Below are 18023 nucleotides of genomic sequence, written 5' to 3'. Positions count from 1 at the left end.
GGGGTGTCATAAAGGCATGCCACCTGCTGAGGGGGGCTGGGCGGGGTCAGGCGGCCATGGGAGGACGGGGAGGGTCGGGTCAGGGTGCACCCGGGAACGGGGCCTGGCACAGCCCGGCCGTCCTGCACCCCCGGGACTGGCGTGGCTGGGGCCGGCCCCCAAGGGGCGCGGGGGCCTCACCAGCTCCACGAGCGCCTGCAGCGCCTCCAGGTTGCCAGCGTGGGCCGCGGCACAGGCCAGACCAGGCAGCAGAGCATCCCGCACGGCGTCGGCCTCCTGCGGGGAGCACAATGGGGCCTTCAGCACCTGCCCCGGGGGACATGAGGCCACCATCCGGCTCCGTCCTTCCCAGCCGTGTGCCCGGGGCAGGCCACCCACCCTCTGAGACCATCATTAGGGACGGAGAGACAATCACAGCAGGCACCCAGGGTGGGGGAGCGTGGGACGGGGTGCTCAGTCCCCCCACCTGGAAAGAAGGGCACGACGCCCCGGGCAGAGCTCCTATGGGCTGCCCACCCCATGCCGGGAATGCGCTGGGGCGTCTGGGAGCTCCCCTGAGGCCAGAGGGCAGGGAATCCCAGCGGAGGCCCCCGGGGGCAGCCCCACGCGTGGCCCAGCCCTCGCTCAGCCCAGCAGCCCGGGCCCGGCCGACACAGTCGCCCTAGCAATGGGCCGCACACATCCCAGCCCGTCTGACCGCGGCCTGTCCCCGCTGCAAGTGGCCGTAAACAGGACCGCAGCTGTCCGTGCCGGGCAGGCGGGAACGGCCACGCGTGGCGTGACCCCGGGAGGCACCGGGCTGCAGTGCCAGGCCCGGACGCCTCACCCTGAAGCAGCGCCCTGGCCAGGAAGGTGAAGGGGGCGTCCCAAGGCCAGGCTGCACGGCAGGTGCGGGAAGACCCTGCAGGTGGCTCCCCCCCTTCCAGCACCCAGGACCCAGGCACGTGGGCCTGCACTGGCAGTCGGCAGGCCCGGCCACGCGCGATGGCCCACCGGGGGTGGGGCCACATTTTGCCCGCGTCCACGTGCTGCGAAGACTCCGCTAACCCGTCCGGGCCCCTCCCACGTGCCGCTCCCCGCCTGAATCCCCGCAGACCGACCCTCCACGGGCCGGAGCCGGGCCACACCGTGCTTTTCTGCTCGCACTGGAACGACACTGGCGAGGGCTGGTGCCTGGCACGTCCAGCCAGGACCCCAGCACCCCACTGGGCAGTACCTGGCTCAGAGCGAGGAGCTGGGCAACCCCCCGGCCCAGCGTGCTGCAGCTCAGGGAGGGCCGGCGCTCGTGGCCCGTGGGCAGCGTCATCTCCCCGCGCAGGTCCCGGGCCAGCAGCTGGGGGAGGAGAGCGCGGGTCAGGAGTGTCTGCGGCCCCGGATCCCAGACCAAGCTGGTGGCCGGGCACCCCAGGGCATGCGGGGAGGGCCGCCCTGGGCCCGAAACTCCCGACCCTCCGGCCCGAGCCTAACCCCAGCCCGGTCCATTCCACTAGCTTCGGTCTCCCAAGGGTCCTGTGGCCTCTGCCAGGCTGGCGGCGTCTGAGGGCCCCCGGGGAAGGGTGGGGGCTGAGGGGATATCCTGGGAGCAGCGTGAGGAGCCTCAGCCCGAGCCGGACCAAGGCTCCCCGAGAGAGGGGAAGAACAGGTAGTCTGGGCTTGGGGCTCGCAAGGGGTGGAGGGGGCCCCCTAGCCCCCGGGGAGGCCCTGCATCCCTGCCCCCCTTCCAGACCACGCACGCACGCCGCTGGGCTGGCTGGCCCCACCGTCTGCCTGAGTCGAACCCCTGCCATGCCCTGGAGCCCTCGCACTCGTGTCCCCACACCCACAGCCCAGCAGCGTGCACCTCCTTCCTGCCGTCCAGGCTCAGCCCCGGCTGGCCCAGCACATAGGACAGCTTGGCCAGCGCCGCCTCCGACGTCATGTCGAAGCCTGAGATGATGCCGGCGCCCGCCATGGCCTGTGGGCAGAGGGGTGCGAGCCGGAAATGGGTGCAGGGTCTCGGGGCCCATGCCCTCGCCACCCCGGGCCCCGCTCCCCGCCCCCACCATGCCGGCCGCGTAGTCGGAGGTCACGGCGCCCTGGAGGCAGTGAGTGCAGTTGAGGATGAGGAGGCCTCGATGCGCCGCCGCCTGGAGCTCCCCCAGCAGCTCGGGCTGCGTGGGCCCGTTCCCCGAGCCGAACGTCTCCATGACCACGCCCTTCATGGGGGGCTGCAGGAAGGCCCGGACCTGCGGGTGCGACAGGATGGGGAGGCCCGGGCCTCTCGCCCCCGCAGCGGAGCCCACGGGCTTGTCTGGCACCTGCCCGTGGCCGAGGCTGCTCCCAGGGCCCTGAGCAGGCCCCATGGAGGGCCATGCGGGTCGCCCCCCGCCTCGACCCCCTAAGGAACGCCGGGTCCCCTCTGAAGGGTCTAGGCCGTGGTGTGTGCTGACAACAGAACGCCCCCCCGCCCCCGCATGTCTGTCCCCAGGGCCCTTTGATGGCGTCAGGCACCAGTTCACACACTGACCCAGGGCTCTGGGGCAGCACATGCCGAGTCCCGCAGGCTGGTGACAGGTGCCGGCCAGGCCCCCCGTGTGTGTGGACATGCCTGTGAAGCCACATCTGTCCACACGGAAGAGGGGCCAGGGTGCTCGGCAGGTCACAGCACTTGAGCAAGTGTCCTCTGAGCTGTGGTGCCTGCAGCCCCACCTCCCCGCAGCCTGGCGGTGCCTCTGAGACCAGCACCAGCACCTCCATGCTTGACCCCAGGGTGCCCAGAGGTGCTTGGAGCTCAGACACCCTCTACATAATGGCCACGTGGCCTCTGAGCCCAGTTCACACGGCGGGCAGAGGCGGGCAGCCCGTGGCTCCGGGGTCGTCGGCAGGGAGCAAGCAGGGGACCACCAGGGCAGCCCCATCGGCCCCCGGGGAAGCCTGGACCAGGTGCCGTGAGTCCACAGGCATCTGCAGGGTCAAGCCCATGGGGCAAGTAAGGGAAAACTGGGCCCCGAAACCCAAGCTGGGGAGGCGGGGGGAGGAGGTGGAGGTCCCAGGGACGCCTCAGCCCCCGAATGGCTCAGCCTTGGCCGTGGAGGCTGAGGAGCTTCAAGCAGTTGCTGCCCCCTGCGTGCCTGAGGTGGGTGACGGGAGGGGGTGGGAGGGCAGTGCCAGGGAGCCACGGGGGCGTGGGGGGGTGCCGGGCTGGGCGGGTGCCTACCAGGGCGGCGGGGATCCCGGGGTAGAGGCGCAGCAGGCCCACGTCCCGCTCCATGCTGCTGTGCACGACCAGCCGGTCCTTGCCTCGGGTCTTCCGCACCAGCTCCCGGTTGACTGTGAGAGCAGAGGCGCGCGTGGGGCCCGGGGGCCTGCGGACAGCCAACACGGGTGCGGCGCCTCGGGCCCTCTGCGCTGCCCGGTCCCCGCTGGCCCGCCCCGGGCCGCCCTGCCCGCCCTGGAGGGCTCCAGCCTGTGCTCGGGGCCCAGGGCCCCCGAGTGTGCAGGAACGGGGGGAGCGGCGTGCGCACGGGCGTGGGGCGCAGCTGCAGAGCCACACGCCGCGCGTTGTCCTGCGTCCTGGGACGGGTCCAACCGTCCAGCCTCGCCGGCCCCTGACCCAGGCCCCCCGCCCCGCCGCCCACGGCCCAGCAAGTCAAACAGGGAACGAGCGAATGAAGAAACGAGCGAGTCTTCCGGACCCCTCAGCTTTGGGGAAAGAAAGCCTCCATCTGATTGACCCCAGTCTCGGGGGCCCCCCAGGCCCCGTGGAAAGTGGAGAGGCAGATATCGGGGTCAGTGCCCCTCAAACTCACCGCATGGAGGAGTCCCCCCTGGCTGGGCTCCCGCGGGTCGGGGGTCACTGCTCCGCCAGGACCGAGCTGCGGAGGCCCCCACCTCCGTGCATCCCGCTCCGGGTGGGGGGGTGGGCAGCAGACCTCGCCTGCGAGCCCCTCAGGAGCCCGGCTCACCGCCCCCGCTGTCCATCCTGGGCACAAGCCCGCGCCGCTCGGGGCAGAGGCCAGGGGACGATGGCCTCAGGGGACACTGTTAAAGCCTGTCCGAGGGGGCAGGGGCCGTGTCCAGCGCAGGGCCCCGCGGCGGGGCCGGACCACAGTGCCAGGGAGGGGTCTCGGGGAGCCTGCCAGGGCGCCTCCCTACCCCCACGGGGGTGTCAGCCTGCCCACCTCCTGCTGCAGCCACCAGGACAGCTTGCATGTGACGACAAAGCAGGGACCATTCCGGACCCAGGCTGCCCCCTCGCGCCGCATCCTGGGGGCGCAGGGGGCCGGGCAGCAGGAGGGGCCCCGCAGCGACCGTCAGCAGGGAGAGGCGGCCTGTAATTTAGGGCCGTGGGACCCATCTGGGCGAGCAGATAAGCCGGCGGCGGGGTGGGGGCGCTGCCACCCGCAGGAGTTATGGCCGCAGAGGGGGGCTTATGGAGACAAAGCGAGCCCACGTCCCCGAGAGCCGTGGAACCCCAAGTCCCTCCCCTGGGGGAGCAGCATAGCGTGGGGTGCAGACCACCCCCCACACTCTGTAGGTGGCGACCGAGCCCCCTCCCTGTGTCCCCACAGCCCATGGGGCAGGCCCAGCACCATCACACGCCCCTGGACCCCCCACCAAGCCCTGTCTACACTGGCCTCACAGAGGGAAGAAAAATGCAAGGGAGAGTCCTGGCTGGGCTGGGCTGGCGGCGTCTCCTCCACCACCAGCAGCGGGAGAGAGGGGGTCGCCCCTGCCAGCCCCAAGGTCCCCTGTGCCGCCCCCGCCCCTCCCCGGCGGTGCCACCAGCCCTGCGCTGGGCAAAGCCTGTGTTTCTCAACACCAGGTGCCCGAGGGCCCCGGGGCCTGACCGCCACCCTGGGGCAGCGGGGCCGAAGGTTCTCACACCCCGCACGGGCACCCTGGCCCGCGAGCAGCGATCGCAGGGGGCCGTGGGCCTGGGGCTCCAGGGGCGGCCTCAGCCCTGCGCCCACCCAGCTGCGGGGGGGCCCAGCCTGCCTCAGCGTGCCCTGGGCCCTGCGGCCTGCCCGGGCTTGGTACGGCACAGACAGCCCCGCCACCCCGGTGAGCCGCTCCGCGCCTGCCAGCGGGGTGCGTCCCCGGAAGCTTGGCTCCCGAGCCCCAGATGAGGTGTGACTCAGTCCCCACGGGGGAGCCGGGCCTGCAGCGCGGCCGCCCACTGCCTCGTGCCCACCCCTTCCTTCCTCCGCGGCCGGCACCAGGGCAGGAGGGGCCGAGCACCCCCACTGCCCCCCAACACCAGCAAGGAATCTGTCCACGGGGCAGCACATGGGCCATCTCCTCTGGGAGCCCCCCCCCGACTGCTCCGGCCCTCAGCAAGCAGGTGGACGCCCCCCCCCCGCCCCTAGAGCCCTCCCATCCACCTGGGGGCTCTGCCGTAGGACCCCTGGAGGGCCCTCGCAGATGGGGGGGTGAGTGCGGGGAGGGGGTACAGGATAAAGCCACCAGAATGGGGGGCCGGGCCCGGGCTGAGCGGACTCCTCGCTGTGGGCTCCCTGTGCCTCACCTGCCCACCCTCTGGCCTCCTGCTGCCCTGGCCGGCTGCGGCCTCACAACTGCCCAGCGAGGAGCCGGGTCCTGCGCATCACCATGCTGGGATTCCACGTCCCCCTCCAAAGGCACCGGGGGCTTTTGGAGTTTCGTGACCAGCCTGCCCGTCCCAGGAAAGGGCCTGCTTCATCATCTGCTCTCCACGGACGGCCAGCAGCACCGGCCAGAGCGCCTCCCCGCTCTTGTCCCCATCACCAGCCTTCCCGGAGAGGCTCCTGCCCTGCAGCCCCTGCCGGGCCTGGGCCTGGCGCTCCTGACCCCGTCTGTGCGGGAGCCTTCCGGGAAGCCCCCCGCCCTAGGAAGTCAAGGCCCTGGGACCCACGGCCCCTCTTCCCGGGGTCTTGATCTGTTCCTCCTCATGCGGACATGGGGGCTGCCGCATGGAGACCCCCAAGGGCTCTTCTCGTGCCAGTCTGCTGGAACTGCCCCCACAGGCCGGCCCCAGCCAGGCCTAAGCCCAAGCCGCGCAGTCCAACCAGAAGGGCCACCTCAGCAGGCCTTCGAAGCCCGAGAGCCCCCAAAGCAAGGCTGGTCCTGCCCGGCCCCGCAGCCCCACCCCCCACGGGGTCTCGGGACAGGATCCCGCAGCTGCAGGGCGGGGACAGATGCCCAGGCCGGCATAAGGCCCAGGACCTCCCGGCTCAGTCAGGGAGTGACACGGGGCACACTTGGGGGCTGCTCTTAGGCGCCAGGAGTGGGAGTGGAGGGCCGGCCAAGCCCACCGTGGACCCAGGGAGGGGCCAGGAGACCACCGGGGACACCCTGGCAGGGGGGCGGACACCCTGGGTGGAGAGAGGGCAGCCCTGGAGTGATTCCCCTGGGGCACTGAGCTCCGGACCAGCAGCCCTGGCTGAGACCAAGGTCCGAGGCAGCCCTACACCCAGGCCCAGGGAAGGGAGGGACGGGGCTCCTGGGGGCTCCCCAGGGGCTGGGCTACCTGCCTGGCCTGGGACGAACAAGACTCCCAGGAAGTCCCAGGGAGGAGGTCACGACACAGGAGCCACGTCCCAGGGGGGGCCAAGGTGTGTGGCAGGGTCACAGATGGTCACTGAGAGGGATTCCTGGGCTCGGGGTCACATGGAGGGCAGGTTCCCCAAACCTGCTCCTCCCCCAGCCAGGTCATCCCCTGGGACCTCGGGGGGGGTGGGGGGGCCCACAGGCCACCCCCTCTGGGCAGCCTGACTTCGCAGCCCAGGGCAGAGTAGAGCGTTGTGCTCCCTCCCATTCAGGGGGTGCCCCTCCACCCCAGACATCTCCCGGCCCCAGCTCCGCACCCCACTTACTTAGGACGTCAGTGCCCACAACAGCCAGAGGGGGCAGGTTGGGGGAGCAGAAGGCCGCAAACCTGCGCGAGTCCACCTTGGTCACTCGGTTGCCCCGAAACAGCTGATTCTGGAAGAACAGACAGACCTGCGGGGGGGGTGGGGGGCAGAGGCTCAGCGCGGGGGAGCCCCTGTGCCCCGCTGCGCGGTGAACAGCCTGCAGACACCGCGGATGGGCCTGCGGGGAGCGGGGCGGGGGTTGGCCTCACGAGGGCCCGCACCCCTCCCCTCCCGGCCCCCGCTGCCCCCACCCCTGCTTCTCCGGGAGCTCCTGGTGAGCTCAGCCCGAGGTGCAGAGACACCCCTCCCCATAGCGCTGTGGTCCCAGCAGGCCCTGCTCTGGAGCCCGGGGGTGGGGGTCCTGGTTCTGTCCCCCGACTCTGAGCAGCCCCAGAGCTGCTCTCCCGGGGAGGGGCGGGGGCACCCTGGCAGCGAGATGGTGAGCCGCACTTCAGTGAAGCCCCCTCCCCGGGGCTGGGGCCCACCTCCCAGTACTGGGTGCCCTGTAATGCAAAGGGTCTTGTAAGGTGTCCCTGCGCCCCCACATGAAGGGGGAAAACCAGCTCCGCAGATACACCCCAAACAATCTGCCTATACAGAGACTCACCTGTACACACGCATTTAACGTGAATGTGACCTGGGGGGCCTGGGAGGCCTCAGTCGGGGAAGCGTCTGCCTTGGTTGGGCTCAGGTCGTGATCCTGGGGGTGCTGGGATGGAGCCCCACATCGCGGGGGGGCCCCCTGCTCAGCGGGAAGTCTGCGCCTCCCTCTGCCCCTCCCCCTCCTCCTCCCCCTATTCGTGCTTTCTCTCAGAATAAATATATAAAATCTTTTTTTAAAAAAAACCTCCTAACAGCAGCATTTCTGGGAAGTAAAATGTGGGTGGCTTTGTTTCCTGCTTTCTTTATTTTCTGAAATTTTCTATGGTGACAGCATGTGTCATTTGTAAGACAAAAGGCAGATCTTTGAAACCCTGTCGACTCTTCCTCTGCGTGTCCCACCAGTCAACCAGACCCCCCACCGCCCACGCCAGGGAGGGGGGGTACCTCGGGGATCACGTACTGGCCGGCCATGAGCAGGGCCCCCAGCAGGTTCTCTCGGCCATCGTTCCACAGGGCATGGATGGGCACCTGGGGGGAGGCCCAGGGAGGCTCTGAGGCTCACCCGGCCCCGGAGGGACACCGACAGGGCAGCTGGACAAGGCTGAGTGCGGGCCATGGACCCGTCCCGGGATGCCAGAGCTGGTGCCTGGCGGCCAGCCCACGCGGAACAGGCACTGCCTCGCGGAGCCGCAGGGCTGAGCAAGAGGCCTGGGGTCTGGCCCGGGTCCCCCATATCGCTGACTCCCCCTGCGGCCTGGGGAGGGCAGGCCCTCATGCCCACCAGCCAGCCTGGGCCATTACCTGGGCGCCAGTGAGGACGACGGTTTTCTGCAGGTTCTCCAGCACGAAGGAGAGCACGGAGGCCGCGAAGGCCATGGTGTCAGTGCCGTGGATGACCACGAACCCGTGGTACTGCTCATAGTGTCTCTGAGGGGGGCAGCAAGCTTAGGTAGGCCTCCTCTGGGGGTGGGCCTCTTCCTGGGGACGGGCAGCTAGCTGGTCCCCTCCAGGAAAGGAAGGAAAGGGTCCCAGATGCCCAGGAAGGGAGTCGGGGGGCTCTGGTGGGATCCTGGTCACTGCTGGAAAGCAAGCCCCTGCCTGGAGACCCAATCCTCCGCGCCCTCCCCACACGCAGGACAGCTTCCTTTCCCGACTGCGTGAGAGGCGTGGGCCTGGGGGAGGTGGCGTCTCTGGACACTCTCCTAGGATAGGAAGGTGTGCTCTAGACTTCTGGGCGGCATCTCCTCCAGCTGATGCCTGTCAGGGCTCGCAAGGACACTGGTCAGGGGAGGACCACACCAGAACTCAGCTCAGGGCTCCTGGAGAGCCCCTGGCTGTGTGGCCACTGGCTCGAGGGCAGGTGCTGCAGGGCTGAGTGAGCCTGTGAGCCCGTGGTCCAGCGGGAGGGCCAGCCGTGGACCCAGGACAGGCGCAGGGCGTAGCCGGTGCTGGGAGCTGCCAGGGGACCTGGGAGGCTGGCTGGAACAGGGCCTGGCAGGACGCTGGTGTGCAAACATAGGGCAGAGTCCTTCCAGGTACAGCAAAGTCTAGAAGGTGCTCCCAGGCACTGGCCACCTCTGCAAGGACATCCTCTGGCCAGCACCTAGCAGGAGCCGAGGCTGGGCCTCCGGGCGCGGCTGGCCCAGGCTATGGATCCCAGGGGCAGAATTCTGGGAACCTAAGGGGTCAGGCCCTCCTGAGGGGCGCACCCTCCATGCCCATTGAAAGACCAAACCAGGCTGGCCCTGGAACGAGGGTTGCCGAGCCGAGTGGCGGGCTGGGGCACCCTCTGCTGGCCACCCGGGGCACTGCCACAGGCCGGTCACCAGGGAGTCTGCACGTGGCTGGACACTGGGGCAGGACAGCAGCGCCCGGAGCTCAGCAAAGCGGTCAGGCCCCAGCCAGAGGATGCTGCTGGCCACAGACCAGGGAGACTGCCCCGGACTATGGCCACAGACATGCCCACTGTCGGCTAGTCCCGTTCAGGAACATCAGGACCAGACCCAGGGCCACCCGCTATCCTGCTCACAGTGCAAGGGGATGTGCCCAGGAAGCCGCTCTCCCCACTAGGGCAGAAGAACACAAGCGTGTGGCTGGGGCTCGGCTGCAGGGGAGGGGGACCTGGGTGATGAGCCACCGAGGCTCCCTAAGAGGTGAGCATTTGTGGAGAAGTGGGGGGGAATAGGGGAGGGAGGGGTGCGAGGACGTGGGAGGCAGTCAGGTAACAGGGCCAGGCTGGCGCAGGAAGGGGGCTGGAGATGATGAGGTTGGGCGAACAGAGAGGAAAGTGAGGGGCGCTCTCCAGCAGGTAAGGGGGCCACACCGGGTGCCGCAAACCACGGGACCGCACGGGGTTCTGTGCCCGAGCCTTTAACGGACTCCAAATCCACGAAGTCCCCACCTTCAGGGTGGACCAGGCATGGAGCTTGCCGACCTTGGGGAAGTGGCGAGCGTCCCAGCCCAGGAGGCTACCAGGACAGCTGTCCAGGACATTTCCTCACCAGGAAAGTGGACACGGCCCTTCCTGCCCGCTCTCTGCTCGCGGGGGGGGGGGGGGGGGTAAAGAGCCTCAGGAGCCTCGCAGCTGAGATGTGACCCGAGGACCCAGCACCTTCCTGAAGCTGCCATTCTCGGGCTTTCCCAAGTCTCAGGCCAGGCGGGCAGGTCCCACCCCGCAGAACCGGTGAGAGCTTCTGCAGCATTGGCCGCGCCACCCTCAGCCCCGCCCACACCCCAGCCCCGCCCGGCCCGGCCCAGTCCGCACCCTCAGCTACCTCGATGGTCTGGGCAATCTGAACCCACTCGGTGATGGTCATGTCACTGGAGTCAAAGAGGGGCTGGCACTCCAGCACCGTGTAGATGACTCTCTGGTCAGGGCTGGCCGGCCTGCGGGAGGCAGAACAAGGGCTGCCCCCACCTCCCTGGCCCCCACCGTCCCCGCACCCAGCTGGCCCCTGCCCCGGCACTTCCCAGTGGGCTCGGCAGCATCCCGAGTACTGCGCCCAGCCTCCCTTCCACCCGGAGTCCCCAGGAACACGGACCTTAGTCCTCAGGAGGTTTAAGGACCGGCCAGGACAGGCTCCTAACAGTATGTCACCTTTCCAGAACCAACTTTGAGAGTGCGGCTGGGCCTGGCCCCGGATGGGCCAGGAGACGCCCCGGAAGGAGGGGCTCCGGCAGGAGGGAGACCCCTCTCAGCCTGACAGCCGTGAAGGGCACCGGGCGGCCTTGGCCGGGAGCTCAATAACAGAGGGGCCTTCACACTAGGGGCCAGCCCCTGCCTCTCTCCACGGGCTTGTGTCCCCATGTGGCCGGGGCCAGGACCTGGAGACCCCCCAGGTGGCAGGCGGACCCCCAAGGTGATGGGAGTCCAAGGCTCACTTGAAAAGGGAAGCATAAGAGGACATCAGTGACCACAGCCTGCTCCATGGGCCCTGCGGGCACCATCCCATCTCAGGATGGCTCTACCCCTACGACAGCCAGTGGTCACCCCTGCCTGGGACCCCAAGGAGCCCACACTCACGGCAGCACCAGGGTGTCCTCAGGGAGGCCACAGGCCCGGGCGTGCTCTTCATCATGGAACATGGGCAGTGTCCTCAAGACAGCGGCCAGGCCCCTCCCGGGGACGAGCACTGTAGGCAGAATCCGGGTTGGGGGGAGTGTGGGGTCAGGGGCCAGCAGCCACCGCTAATGCCTGTGACCACTGGCTCCTCCTCCTCCTCAGGACATTTTCCCAACATGCAGGGGGCCAGGCCCAGGCAGGGCTCAGAATCCCGGGCCACTCCACCCCGAGCCTGCCCCAGCGCACCCCGTCTCCGGGGAGCCCACACTCAGCCGAGCTTCAGGGGCCCGGCCCTCTCCCCCCTTCTCTCACAATGCAGCCCAGCGTACCCACACTTCCTCCCCCACTTCCCAGGATGCCCCCACTAACTGCTGCCTGCAGACGTACTGCTGGCTCTGCCTGCAGGTCCTTGGCCCCTCGCCCTTACACCCAGCAGGTGCTTCACCCCAGCTCAGGTCACACCTCCAGGAAGCCCTCCTTGACCTGCGGGCCCTGGTGCCCTTTCCACGTACCCCCCGCCTGCCCTTGCTCCCTTGCTGGACGGCATGTGACCCCTCAACAACCCAGCCCAGGCCCTCTGCCCGTAGCCTCCATGTCCCGCAAACATGCCTCTAAGGCCCTGGGCAGAAATGGTGTTGTGTTTTAAGAAAACCCTAAAAGGTCACTGGTGTGTTTCCTAGAAACAACCCCTGGGCAAAGGCTCCGAGGCATCAGGGTCCTGGCCTTTTGTCCCACCCTGCTCCCACCAGCACCGTGACCTTGGACAGGGCAGCGAACTTCTCTGGGCGTCTGCCACATGCCTGGCTGAGCACAGTGACGAGGACAACAGGGTCCCCCTCGGCGAGAAACAGCCCGAATCAAGCAAGACCTCCCAGAGCAGGGTCAGTGGCCGCTGGTCGCCCCGGGCCTCAGCTGTCCCCCCACTGCTGCTCAGCTGGTGAGCACAGCACCCCCTCCTCATCTCCCGCGCCCCGAGGGCCCAGGTGTCAGCAGGGCTGGGACCCCACAGGCGGGGCGGGGTGGGGGGGCGAGTCTGCTTCCGGGCTGGCTCGGGCAGTGGCGGGATTCAGCTCCACGCGGGTAGGACGGCGGCTCGCTGCCCCCGGCACAGGGATGGGGCTCGGCTTCCGGGGGGCCGCCGCCCCCGCCATCCGCCCCCCGCCGTCCCCCGTCCCCCACCCCCGCTCCCGGGCTCTCACGCGTTCATCTCCCCGCCTGGGCCTCTGCCTCGTGTCTTCCCTTCAGGGAGCCCGGAAGCGTGGTCCCCTCCCCAACAGGACACCCTCCTAGGCCACGTGAGCGCCTGTGTCCCCAGCAGGCTGGGGGCCAGGCTCCCCGCCCCAAGGACACTTAGGGAGAGCGGCTGGGCATCGGGCCCCCCGCAGCCTGCCCTGCAGCTCCCGGCCGCCCCCAGAGCCGAGCGGGTGGGCGTAAGGGGCTCCCGCGGCGCTTAACCCGTTACCCCAGCAGCACACCCCATCTGTGGGCAGAAGCCCGCCGACTCCAGGGTCAGCAGGACTGCTCACGCTCCCCCCAAAGCCCCCCCCATAGTCCACCTGCTCAATCCCAGGCCCCAGCTCCCGCCAGCGCCCTGGCCGGCACAGGCTCACTGGCCCCTCGCGTGTCCGTGGGTGTCTGGTGCCATCTCCGCAGCCGGACAGGGACCCCAGGGGGGGCACTCTGAACGACTGCCCCCGTGCGCACGCACCCCAGCAGGAGCTCCGCACGTGATTGCTGCAGGACGAAACGTCACGCCCGCGGGGCTCAGTAGACACGGGACATGGGTACAGGACCGCCACCAGCCTGGCCCCCCCAGACACCCGAACCTGAGCACGACATGTGTCCGCCTCCACAGAGGTCCGGACCCGCCTGCCCTGCCAGCAGTGAGGACAGAACTTCGGATCCCGGGCACCAAGGAAGGCCGCCAGCCCCCCAGGCCCCACCCCCGGCGGCCAAGCTCCCCCACCCCACCCGCAGCAGGCTGAAAAGCAGCCCCCAAAGATGTCCACGTCCTGATCCCCAGGACCTGAGTGCGGCCTGAATGCAGAGCCTTCACGGATGTGATGCAGTTAAGAATCTGGACGTGGACATGATACTGGATTCTGCGGGTGGGCCCTAAGTGTCCTTCTAAGCGGGAGCCGAGGGACACTGGATACGCGGAGGGGGCGGCCACAGCGCAGGACAGGGCAGAGAGAGGCATGAAGACCCCGGCCGGGAAGCCTGCAGTGATTCGGCCACAGCCGAGGGCCCAGGAGGGACGGACGGGCCCTTGCCCCCCCATGTCAGACCCTGCCTACAGCACAGGGGGCCACCCTCTCAGTCACTTGCTGGAGCAACCCCAGGACACTCACACGGCCACTTCCAGCTCCTTGGGGTGGACGGTGCGGGGGTGTCTCTGCAAACTGGGGTCCGTGTACGGGGCAGGTGAGGTGGGGACACACTTGCTCTGGGTTTCATGGGACAAGCGCGCGTGGGGTCACCTCCCCCTGCAGCCGGGCAGCGGTTGCCAGGGACGTCCTGCTGCCGCCAGGTGGGAAGGGGCAGGGCCTCAGGGCCCGCAAGGGCAGGACTCCGCTGCGCCCCCAGGGAGCATGTGGGCAGCAGAGGCGAAAGGGGCCCAAGTAAAGGACGCTCTCCTATCCTGTTCTCTCTGTACGAAATCCTGCCCGGCACTGGCTTACCAAAGGGCTTGGGAAAACGTGCAGCCAAAAACCCAGTGGGGGAGCAGCTAGGAGAGAGTGTCAGGACATTAAGGAACAACACATTTTTCTGGGTTTTGTGATATTCTTGGCTTTTTAAAACTGGTGATTTGGGCAGCCCTGGTGGCTCAGCGGTTTAGCACCGCCTTCAGCCCAGGGCGTGATCCTGGAGACCCCTGGAGACCCGGGATCGAGTCGCAAGTTGGCTCCTGCATGGAGCCTGCTTCTCCCTCTGCCCGTGTCTCTGCCTCTCTCTCTGTGTCTCTCATGAATAAATACATTAAAACTCTTTTTTAAAAAAATTAAAATAAAATAAAACTGGTGATTTGTTGTGATTTCCTTAATCGTTCCAAGTAAACATCCACTTTCACAGTGAACTCTGATTTTGTGACTTGTATTGTTGTTCTCAACAAGCCCCTGCCCCCCAGGCCCCTCTAAAACCAGAACCTGTCTCGCCTGGTCTCGTCCTGGGCCACACAGACAGGCTGCCAGGCCCCGGCAGAGGCTCAGCTCCTGCCAAGCCTCTGGTCTGTAAGGGACGGGCTGCCCCCAGGACTGCAGGTCCCCCTAGAACTGCCTGCTTAGGCTATAAAAATGTGATCTTGTGAGCATGTGAAAGGAGGTCCAGGCCGAGGGCTCCGAGGACTGCGGTGACCAAGAGGCTGTGGACATCAGCCCTCCTGACAAGGCTTGGTTGTAGGACGACCTGCAACCCCCTCCCCACTGTGCCCCAGGCTGTCCTGGCACCTTCAGATCCCGGCCCCAAAGCTCTGCTCATCCTGCTATGTCTGCAAGCGCCTGCAAGGGGCAGGGGGCAGGGGGCAAGCAGGCAGGGTCACGCAGGCCTCTGATGCAGCTCGGCCTCGGGCTCGGTGTTAGCTCTTGACTTTGCTTTCGTGATGCCCCTTGACCTGTGACACCTCTGCTGAGCTCAGAGGGGATGGGGTCAAGGGGTGTCCCTCGCTTCCACGGCCCCTGCCCTCGGCTTGCGGTCCTGACCTTTGGCAGGGTTTGGACACGCGGCGCCGTGTGCCCTGTGGGCCACTGTTTACCAGCAGGCGCACAGACGCCAACAGTGACGATCCAAACAGCTCTGCTGTGGCTGGCCTGTGCCCCTCGCCGCCCCTCGCCGCCCTCACCGGGCTGGAGCCCCGTCAGCAGTGCCAGGCGAGTTAATCATTGATGCTGGCCCCGATCGGAATTCCCGGGACGGGCCTGGAGTCCCGAGTTCAACAAGCCGAGCCCCGGAGCGGGGCTTGGAGAGGGAAGGGCCGTGCCCGAGGCCCTCAGAGCGCAGCCTCATGCCCCTGGCCTGGCGCCCCCATCCATCTGCATCTTGCTCTTACCCTGGCCTGGGCTGCTGACCTGAACCCTGGACATCTTTTCACTCTATACTCTACATGTTTTTTGCCCAAAAAATGCCAGTAGGAGATGTGCGTCCCTCAAGAACACTGAGAGCTAGTCACGGACTAGAGCAGGCCCGAGGACCCTGCCTGGTCTCAAGGGCCAGGGGCTTGGGGGTTGCACAACCCTAGAGGGACAGCAGGGACCAGATCCCAGGCCTCTTCCTCCTTTGTCCTCTGGGGCTTAAGCCTCGGGCTCCCTGAAGCCTTCCTGATGAGGAAGGATTGGCAGCTGCCGCGGGGACAGAGGACGCAGGTCACACAAAGGCAAAGCCTCCAAGGAGCCAGGACATGCGCTGTGGCTCCCAGCAGACAGGCGCCCCTGCCCCGGGGCGGGAGCCCCCTGCCCCCCAGTCAACAGCTCAGAAGACCAGCTTCCCTGCCAGCTAGGGCAGGCTGGCTCCTCTGAGCTGGCTTCCCAGCACAAGAAGGCGCCTGCCGACCTCGCCTTCCGCAGACCAGAAGGCCGCAGTGCCAGAGCAGGCTGAGGGATTCTGGAAGATTCCTTCCCATCTGGAAGCCGACCCCCACACTCTTTCTTGAGTCAAGGTCTCTAGCTGACCTTCTGAACTTGTGACTTTGCAGCGTCTTTGAGAGAAGCAGCACCCGTGGGAGTGAGCCCAGGGCTGCCGCGGAGAACCAGGGCAGGGAGGCACGATGCCGTGCAGGTGGGACAGGGTCAGAGTCCACCTGTCCCTGCAGCCCAGACCCCTGGGAGCGAGCGTTGAGCTCAAAAGAATCGCAGCTGACCACGTGCCAAGCCTGGAGGGGCAGTGTCCGGGGTGGGCTCAGGGTAGCTCCCCCTCCCGGGCCCTCCCTCTCTCCCCCACCTGGGTCCAGGCCTCGTATCCTCAAGGGAAGCCTGGAGCCACACGCAGGGTCCTGCCCGCACGGCCGCCCGCAGCCCTGGGCCTCCTCAGCAGACCTCAACCACACGCCGCTGCTGCTTTAACATCAGCCCTTCTCGGGCCCGTGAGGGCTGAGGGACCACAGCAACATGCTGCAGGTGGGGTGTCACCCGGGGGGCCCTCGAGGCTGCACAAGCTCAGCCGCGAACTAACCAGGTCGGGAGCACAGCAGCAGAGGGCAGGCCCCAGGCAGCCCAGTGGGGAGCCACGGGCAGGGTGGGCGAACAACCACGTCCCCCGCCGAGCCCCTCCAGGACAGGGCTTACGCAGGCCTGAGTCCTGGGGCCCACACCAGCGGCCCTCGAATGATGTCACAGATGGAACAGCAGGGGCAGGTGAAGGAAAGCAGCTGTCGGAGCCACCGACGAGGCGCCAGTGGTGTCTGAGCAGCTGCTTCCACGAGGCTGGGGGCTGCCCAGGCCCGCCTGGGGTAGGGGGCATCCCGCACAGCACAGAACCAGGAGGAGCCTTTGGGGACGGTGCACGCCGTTTCCCACCGTCCCGTCCCGGGTCCCGGGCGCTGCTGCGTCGCCATCCCCCCAGCCCTGGGGGCCCTGCCTCACCCCCCAGCAGCAGCCACCTCCACGGGGCAGAGCCACGTCCTGCACCTGACCCTCCGTGGGGGACGGTGGGTTCCGCGGGGGAGGCCGGGACAGCCGTCCTGAGTGTCCGGGCAGGGGTGGGACAGAAGCCGGGGGCTTCCGGGGGCTTCCGGGGGCTTCGGGGGCGGGGTGGCAGCTACGGCGCCGCGGAGAGGGGCGGGGCCGGCCTGGGGAAGGTCCGGGCCAGGGCGGGACCCCCTCCCCTCCCCCTCCCGCTCCCCCTCCCCCTCGGGGCCCCGCTCACCGCCCCGCTCGCTCCGCATGCCGATAGTCCCGCCGGTGTAGACGGCCAGGAGCCGCCGCTCGGGCCCCAGCGCGCGCGCCATGCCGACCCTGCGCCGAAGGACCGAGGGGCCCGAGGGGAAGTGGGGGCGTCCGCGGCGGGGGGCCGGGGCCGTGCTGGGGGCGGGCGGCCGCGGAGGGCGAGGTGCGCCTGGGGGCGGGGCCTGCGGAGGGGGCGGGGCCTGCGGAGGGGCGGGGCCTGCGGAGGGGCGGGGCCTCGGGGGCGGGGCCTCAGGGGCGGGGCCGGCGCGGCCCGGGGCTGTCGGACGCCCGACCTGTGCGGTGGCCCCCGGGGCCTGGGTGGCCGTGGCACGTGACACAAAAGCCTCGGGCCTTACGGTTGGCCGCCCGCCCCTCCGGGCAGCGCCCTGGGTGCTCCAGCAAAGGCAGCAGCGCCCACCACACCCTGGGCAGCGGCGCTCCTTGGGGGTGGGGGTGGGGGTGGGGGTGGGGGGCCGGCGGGAGGTGCAGGGAGGGGACCCCTCCGGCCTAGAGCCCTCCCCCTTCCCCCCACCTGGAGGGCAGGGCGGGCTGGGCGGGCTTATCTCCGAGGGATTCACCCAGGCCAGCCGCGGGGCTGCTGGGGACCACGCCCGGCTTGCAAGGGTGGGGGAAGCCCATTGTCTCGGGAGAGCCCGGCCCAGGCCGGAGTTTGGCTCCAGGGAAGCTACTCCGATAACTGCCAACAATGCGAGAGTAATTCCTGTCTAAGCACCAGCGAGTGGATTCTCTGCAGTCGCCCCCCCGCCCCGAGGCTGCCGTCTGCCATCCAGGGGTCCCACTGGTTTCCTGGGCCTGTGTGTCCACGGACAGCAGTCACTTGGGGGTTAGGATTCCCGGAAGGTCCTCACTTTAACCTGACCCCCCCCCTTTTTTTATTGATTTATTCATGAGACACAGAGAGAGAGGCAGAGACAGGCAGAGGGAGAGGCCGGCTAAGGCCAGCTACCTGCAGGGGCCCCAGGGTCACGCCCTGAGCCTAAGGCAGAGCCACCCAGGCGTCCCAACCTCATCCCCTCTTTACAGGCTTGTCTCCAAATACACGGGGGTCAGGGCTCACCCTGTGAATTGGGAGGGACACAGTCCCCCCCC

General features: G+C 68.3%; 1 protein-coding gene across 4 annotated transcripts in view; it reads right to left on the bottom strand.

The window, feature by feature from the left end:
* The window catches only part of ASPG (asparaginase), a 28960-nt gene extending 11947 nt beyond the window's left edge, over positions 1-17013 (bottom strand). For 3 of the 4 annotated variants that reach the window (XR_005363818.1, XM_038545883.1, XM_038545885.1), the window contains exons 1-11: positions 16894-17013; positions 10999-11107; positions 10250-10361; positions 8277-8402; positions 7920-8003; positions 6834-6960; positions 3197-3309; positions 2043-2225; positions 1841-1954; positions 1217-1333; positions 181-276 (exon numbers count right to left, since the gene is read on the bottom strand). Coding sequence is in view for 3 of the 4 variants with exons in the window: in XM_038545883.1 (XP_038401811.1) it covers positions 181-276; positions 1217-1333; positions 1841-1954; positions 2043-2225; positions 3197-3309; positions 6834-6960; positions 7920-8003; positions 8277-8402; positions 10250-10361; positions 10999-11107; positions 16894-16975 (1263 nt within the window). In the remaining variant the exon portion in view is untranslated. The remainder of the gene's footprint in view (positions 1-180; positions 277-1216; positions 1334-1840; positions 1955-2042; positions 2226-3196; positions 3310-6833; positions 6961-7919; positions 8004-8276; positions 8403-10249; positions 10362-10998; positions 11108-16893) is intronic. The other variant, XM_038545884.1, reaches the window with a different exon arrangement.
* Between the last annotated feature and the right edge of the window lie 1010 nt (positions 17014-18023).

This window comes from Canis lupus, chromosome 8, assembly GCF_011100685.1.
Source record: "Canis lupus familiaris isolate Mischka breed German Shepherd chromosome 8, alternate assembly UU_Cfam_GSD_1.0, whole genome shotgun sequence".
In the NCBI taxonomy this organism is placed as follows: Eukaryota; Metazoa; Chordata; class Mammalia; order Carnivora; family Canidae; genus Canis; species Canis lupus.
Note: the sequence above shows the minus strand (reverse complement) of the source record. Positions and strands in the feature narration are given on the sequence as shown.